General features: G+C 40.0%; 1 protein-coding gene across 1 annotated transcript; it reads right to left on the reverse strand.

The window, feature by feature from the left end:
• Window positions 1-189: 189 nt before the first annotated feature.
• On the reverse strand, window positions 190-6,124 carry LOC113016806 (vitamin D3 hydroxylase-associated protein-like). The gene is made up of 15 exons (XM_026159945.2): window positions 5,885-6,124; window positions 5,438-5,551; window positions 4,952-5,092; window positions 4,485-4,618; window positions 4,127-4,333; window positions 3,989-4,029; window positions 3,739-3,863; window positions 3,384-3,509; window positions 3,196-3,293; window positions 2,862-2,961; window positions 2,739-2,782; window positions 2,597-2,636; window positions 2,413-2,521; window positions 1,446-1,591; window positions 190-507 (listed from the first exon to the last, which is right to left on the reverse strand). The coding sequence occupies exons 1-15, from the start codon at window positions 6,062-6,064 to the stop codon at window positions 385-387; spliced, it is 1,728 nt and encodes a 575-aa protein (XP_026015730.2). The 5' UTR covers window positions 6,065-6,124; the 3' UTR covers window positions 190-384.
• Between the last annotated feature and the right edge of the window lie 976 nt (window positions 6,125-7,100).

Here is a 7,100-nt window from a genome sequence, read left to right on the forward strand (position 1 = left end):
GTAATATTACTTTACATACTTATTATTTAATGCTAATTCTTAACATTTTTACACATGTACTAGCACTGTCTCTTTGCCTACTGTTGACATGATTCCAGTTTTCGTTCTTTTAGTGCCTTTTCATACTTTATTACATGAAATGGATGGTAATACGACAAAAGACCTACAACAATAAGAACAAAAAATGTGTAATTTTAACAATTGCCTTTTATTTAACCTTCAACAAACAGCCAAAAAACAAAAAGTGCCCAGATTAAGCTTGTAGTGTAGAGAATACTCCACTATTTATGACACCATTAGCTCATTATTACAGGAAATACTCAAGTTAACATGTCTCCTCTCAAGTCTGCAGCCTCTCCTGTGAGACTGACAAAGAAAGCAGCTTTACTTCTTGCTTTCTTTGACCAGTTGTTCCACTTCCTTCATGAAGCGCAGGCAGAGCTCATCCTGCCACGGCAGAGCAACACACTGAACCGCCACAGGTAGACCCTCGCCACCGGACACTGCCTGAACACAAAAAAACACTCCTGTCACTTAATGCTCAGCAGCTGAACGCACCACCTAAATGTGTAATTTACTAAACAGGGCAAAAGAGCACAATCCCCAAATAGTGCTGAAAGGTGTTTACCTAGAAAAAAAATGGATTTGCTGAATTCATGGGGAAGTCATGTGTGTACATGTGTTCATCCGTGATCTCACGTATTGTCAAAGTGCATGCAGCTGAACTTGTGTAGATCCACCAGTAATAAGTAACGGTTGTTGGAGCACAGCTGATGTGCTGAAAACCGTGTGCTGTTTACACTCCTGGAATTATAACTGTTTAATTGGAGTGTGATAAAACTTTATTAAGGAAAAATGTATTTTTAAAGTTTATCAACATAAATACATTGCTTTAATGTCCATCAAAGGTCTGATTCTTCTGAGGATCAGTGCTGTCCTCCTCCCTGTTTCTCCATTTTTTGGCCGTTTCCCTTTGAACCCTATTGCACAGGCTGTGAAACTGAAGAGCTGGAAGCAGTTTTGTTGCCGCTGGCATTGTGTGACTCCTTTAGGTTAGAGGCTCCAGGTCATCTCTGAAGCTATTGAGCAAATTTAGCATTAAGTGGCTTGGTAGCTCTGTACCTTGGAATTGTTAGTCTGCTTGCCTATCGATCCTGCTCAATGGTTCCACTTGCACATGTGCTGCAATCAGCTGATTTCACTTCATATGCCAGAAGAGGAAAATAGTGACGCAGTCTACAGCGTGGATATAAACATTAAACACGTGCAAATGGATCATTTACAAAAGTCTCTGAGCCCCCACTTCTTAACTGAAGTCTTCTTACTGCACTCGCTTTGGAAAAATCTATTTTTTTTCATGCCAAAAGTTTGTCCTGACACAATGTGTTAGTAAATCTGGCTCTATGTTCTCACTCAGTCTTATCTCACTGGTACATGTTGCCTACCTCTTTGAAGAGTTTGTCCCACATGTCCTGATAACAGCCCTTATAGTGCTTGAGTTCTTCCTCATCCTTTGTGGTCACTGTGGAAACAGTGACTACACCCGCAGGAAAGGTAAGGAGATTGTAGAGTATCGTGTAGCTAACAGCAGCTTAAAACGCAGAAAAGACAAAACAATTACTTACTTACTTACTCTATATCCAGACCCAGGTTACTTTTTAAATCAAGTAATGTCTGGAGAGTCGTCCTCATCTTTGATGAAATGTCTCTTTTTTTCCTCTTTTCAAAGTTCAGTTGTATTATAACGTGTAACTGTTTTGTACACTAAGGAGCTTGGAAATAAAAGTGTCTGGACTTCTTTAGGTTTCTTGAAGACGTTTCACCTCTCATTCGAGAAGCTTCTTCAGTTCCAAGAGCAGCTGGTGGAGAGTCCCAGATTTTAAGCCCCATGGAAGTGTCCCCAAGAGGGTCATGGACCACCCATTGATCCTATACCTAATCACACCATCCAAGGTGTGGAAACGGGTGTAAGTCACAAGCAGCAATGACGTTTTTCTTTCCAAGCTCCTTAGACTACAGTGACCTGGATGACTGAGTTCACAGACATGTTTTGTACACTGTCATTCTTTTTTTTTATCATGTCTATCCAGTTCCCCAGTGATGAAACCCGCTGAATCCACTACAACATGAATTACACTTTAGCTAAACTTCATTTACAAATAGAAGTACTAAACACAATAAAAATTAAACTGGAAAAATAAAGGGTTTTTTTATTAGTTACTGTTATCTTTTGCCTTTTATATTTTACATATCTTTGTAATTTTCTGAAACTATTAAAGTAACAATATCTGATCTAATTTGTGACTTTTGCTTCACACTTTAAACATCTTTAAAGTCCTGTAATTACATTTTTTTGAAAACAAAGTGATAAATACAGAAACTAAGTTGTCTGTCATACTGAGTTAATCATACTTGAAAGTTTGCCACAGTATAAGAAGTTGTAGGCTGGTCCAATCACAGGACACAGCAGCACATCAATGTTGCAGCTCCTCCAATGTGCTATTGTCTCTTGAATGTAGTCCTAAAGAAAACACAGGAAATCTCAATTTCACCTTCAGACTTTCATACGTGACCATGCATCATCAGCTGACAGTACCTCAACAGCAGCATGTTGCTTCCACAGCTCTGGAACAGATCTAAGAATGAAGCAGAACGTTTGGATACAATTCCTAGCACATGGAAATGTAACAAAGAAACGATTCAAGCACAAATGAAGAATTTCAAGGATACTTTCTCACCCAACTCCACAAAGAGCATCAAAGTTGGCAGAAACACGAGGAAACTGCCAAAAAAAAATCAGCATCATTATAAATGTTTTATCAGACTGAACTGTGAAGATAACTGTTAAACCAAGGACTCACCACGGGTTTGAGCAAGAATGAAATGGTTTTCTTCAACCACTTGGGAAAGCCATAAGGAAAAACCTGAGGCTCCAGACAAGGGTCCACAGGTCCCCCTTCCCTAAAATGAAAGAGATCATTGGCACAGGAGAAAACAGTCTGTTCAGAGACACTGAACTGAGAATTACTGTAATGGTTTCAAAAAGAACCACAACCCCATGTTGTTCATAAAGACAATGGCAGCATGGTGATGTTTAGTGGTTAGAACTAAAAAGAAACAAAATCTCAAAATGTTAGATGATTTACGTTTAGAAAACAAATGGTACTAACTGACTTATTAAATGGAACAACTCACAGTTTTTGTAGCAGGGTGGTAGCTCCATCTGCAAATACACCCTTTATCAAAAGCTCAGGGATAGTTTGATCCATCTTCAGTGGACAGTAAGGGACGAGCTAAAGGCACAAATATCAACACTGAGGACCTATGACTCATATCACATACGTGGCTTGACAGTGATCATAGTGTGTGTGGTGACGTCTTACTGTGTGCCCTGCTTGCTCTAGCAGAGCTTTGACCTCTCTGACGCCTCGGGCCATGCTTGGAGATGGATGCGTGTAGCCATCGCTTTCCAAATAACCGATCCTTAGAGGTCTGGAGCTTCTGTATATCTAAGGGTCAATCTTTTTTACTTCCTCAGTCAATTAAACATAATCAGTTTGCAAAGGTTAAGATTACAGCCTGTAAAGTTAGTTCTGTATCTCAGGACATTAATAACAGGTGAGGTAAGAGTAATATAAAGTGAAGCGTTAGGACAACCATGTATCCGCTTAATTTGTAGTTTTTAACCAAAAGAATAATCATTAACAGATTATATGAACCTCACAGTACAGGACACACCTCCATGTTAAAAGGTAACGGTGGAACAGTGGGGTCCAAAGAAAACATGTGGTCACAAAGAAGTGCCTGCATGCACAGAGCCAGGCTGTCCACATCTCTTGCCATGGGTCCAGGAGATGACGGCACTAGTTTCATACGAAATATAAAGCAGTGACTCAAATATTTGAGACAGTTTGTGTCTGTGAAATATTGCTATACAGTGGTTATGTAACTACATTTACTTTATATGTAAAGTACATATGTTTCTTACCCGACTTTTGCCCTCGATAAATTGGACGAAGGCCCTGTAAACTAATCATTACACAAAAGTGTTAACAAAGACAAGAGTTTAACTCAGTGTAACTCAATGTATAATAAATTTCCAGGAAACTGACTGAATGAGACCCACCTGAGCCGACCTGCAGTTGGCTTGAAACCACAGATTCCACAGAAGGATGCAGGAATACGGATACTGCCACCTATATCAGTGCCTATACCAAGCAGAGAGCCCCCTCCCCCAATGAGAGCCCCCTCCCCACCAGATGAACCTCCAGAGGTCTTCTGGGGGTTATGAGGGTTCACAGTCTGCCCGTAGATAGGATTACTGCAGTCATAGCTGTCAACAGACAGTTAATGAGTCTTTGCATATTATTTTCATTCATATTTTCATTATTTGCACATTTGGAATGGACAAAGGCAACTTAACACATGCACTCAGTTTTAAATGTGCTGTAGATTTTTATGTGAGTAACTGATAAAAGATGTACTTTAAAAGAGCTTGAGGCAAGTTGGTTCTCACAAAGGGAATAGCTCCTTGTTTCTTCAGGACTTGAACGAGCACACTGTCCTTTTCAGCGGGCTGGTCCAGGTTAATGACCACACCACAAGAACAGTCATGATTCTAGTGTTGGAAAAAACAAAGATGATAATGTTACATCAAATACCTGAGCTATGATGCTCGAGAATACTGTACCATACTTATAAATACTGATGGGAAATACTTCAATACTCCCAACCCCCTGAGCCACGGTCATCTGCAACCGGAAGGTCGCCGGTTCGATCCCCCAGGGCATCTGTGGCTACAACTGTAGCTTGCTTCCACCAGTGTGTGAATGTGAGAGTGAATGAATAGTGGAATTGTAAAGCGCTTTGGGTGCCTTGAAAAGCGCTATATAAATCCAATCCATTATTATTAACTGTAACTGAAATTTGCATTGCATAACCTTTGTAATACCTTAAATGTAATATTTTCTTTGATGCTAACTGGAACTCCGTACAAGAGACCATCCTTGTTGGAGCCAACAGTTGTCAGCTGGTCCAAACTCTCCAGCAAAATTTCAGTGCAGCAGTTCAGCTTTTTGTTTACAGCCAGAGTCTGTTGGAAAGGAAACAAGCACAGACAGTTTGAGATTAACTTATTCACCTAAAGGGATTTTAATCTTTGTAAAATATTAAACTCTTGTTGGAAACACAGACATTACTTGACACATCAGTCTGTGTTGCTTATATGAATATTATTATCCAGTGTGTCTAAACTTTAACTGTAATAAGACAATTCTGTGTAAAAAGAACTAAAAAGCAGTGAGTTATAAGTAGGAGTAATGTCAAAAATAAACAACATTAAGAAAAGTCTGACTAATTTAAATGATTACTTGTTTAAAAATGACTTTTGCTGTATTTGATCTATTATGAAAGATTTGTGTCATGCTGGATATTGAACCTTTTCCATGTAAGAGTAAAGCACATCCTCGGGGCGCAGTAAACCTTCGTTCAGCTGCTGTGTCAGCTCAGACAGGGAGAGCGTCAGGATGAAAGCAGAGTCAGTTGTCGGATGCTAGGAGACACAGACCCACACAGAATCATTATGTTATTATTTCTTTTAAAGGCTGCAACAAAGAGACGGAACCACATCCATGTACAGATTCAGGATTCTTCCTTCCACTTTTTTTTTACAAACTTTCTCAAACACAGCAATGAGTTCACTGCACTTAAACGGTTTGCACAGTCATAACTTTCATTTTCATGCTCAAGCATGGAGACATTGCAAAGAGCCAGTATTTTGGTATTTAATAACTACACCTCTGCCAGGTTAAACTAAAAGCAGATCATTAGCTGAGATTATCGATAAAGAGAAACTAGAAAAATCCCCAAAGCTCTGAACTCTCACCGACTGTTTGTACCGGAGCACCGCCTGCTCTGCCCGCTGCAAGCTCTCGTCTCTCCTGTTTCTGGCTCTCTGTATCTTTTCCTCTGCCTGTCGGAGGCTGTTGATCTTTTTCACCCACACAACCAGGTATCCCACAATGCAGGCAACACCAGTGAGCAGAGCCGCTGTCCACTTGTCCATCTTCACTCTCTTAATAAACGGTTCAGTGTTCTGCGTGATTTTCGTCTTTGCCCTGGGGCTGCAAATTGGTTTAAATGCCACATGGATCTAACACACAGCTGTTTAAACGCGACAGGCTTGCCTTGTTTTAGCTGTGAACTAAAGTGGGCGTGGTGAGCATGTAGGGTTGATTAACTTCAGGACAGACAAAAAGCCTTTTTTAGTTACTCATTAACCAGTAGCCACCAACAACTAATATGAGCGTGAGAAAGAGTGATTAACCCACTAACAAAAAATCAATATGCTATGTAATTAATAGCATAACACATAAACTTCATTCAACACTGTAAAATTCATTAGCTCCAAGAAATTATGGATACAACTACAAATGTAGTTATTTGGCTTATATAGTGATATATATCATTATCGCCTGAAATGAAAAAGCATATCGTGATATGAAAAAATCTTATATCGCCCAGCTGAATTAACAATATAGCTCCAAGCTACCTCATTGAGCTACTTAGATTATACACCCCTGCTAGAGTACTAAGATCATCTTCCCAGTCACTCTTGGTACTGCCGAGATCCCGGCTGAAGACTAGAGGTGACTGAGCGTTTGCCTTGGCTGCACCCAATCTATGGAATAACCTCCCCATCGCTGTCCGTGAGTCTGATTCCATTCAATCCTTCAAATCGCGGTTAAAAGCCCACCTATTTAGCCTTGCCTTTTTCTACCAGTTAATGCTTGTTAGTTAGTTTAATGCTTATTTCTATCTCCGGTCTATTCTTAACTACTTTTAATCATTTTTAAAATTTTTGACTGTTTTATCCTTTACATATATTGTTCTTTTATGCTTTTATATGCATTTCTTTTGCTTCTATGTTTTTAATAGTGATGGGACGTTCTGTATCGAGGCTTCGGAGCGTGTGTCGAGTAATGGAGGGGGCGTTTCCGCGAAGCGCGTATCGAGGCTTGCTTCATTTATGGGAGGAGCTGAAAATGATGACGTCCGAAGCCTCGCTGCCCGGCTGTACCACGTGACTGGTTCATGAAGCG

The sequence above is a fragment of the Astatotilapia calliptera genome, chromosome 23, assembly GCF_964374335.1.
Source record: "Astatotilapia calliptera chromosome 23, fAstCal68.1, whole genome shotgun sequence".
Lineage (NCBI taxonomy): Eukaryota > Metazoa > Chordata > Actinopteri > Cichliformes > Cichlidae > Astatotilapia > Astatotilapia calliptera.

What these genes read in the sequence shown, in the direction of transcription:
- LOC113016806 (XM_026159945.2), bottom strand. Translation starts at nt 6,064, where the DNA reads ATGGACAAGTGGACAGCGGCTCTGCTCACTGGTGTTGCCTGCATTGTG. An exon ending in CATTCTTGCTCAAACCCGTG is followed by an intron (nt 2,783 to 2,861) that starts GTGAGTCCTTGG and finishes TTTTTTTGGCAG; the next exon opens with TTTCCTCGTGTTTCTGCCAA. An exon ending in GGGACAAACTCTTCAAAGAG is followed by an intron (nt 508 to 1,445) that starts GTAGGCAACATG and finishes TTTTGTGTTCAG; the next exon opens with GCAGTGTCCGGTGGCGAGGG.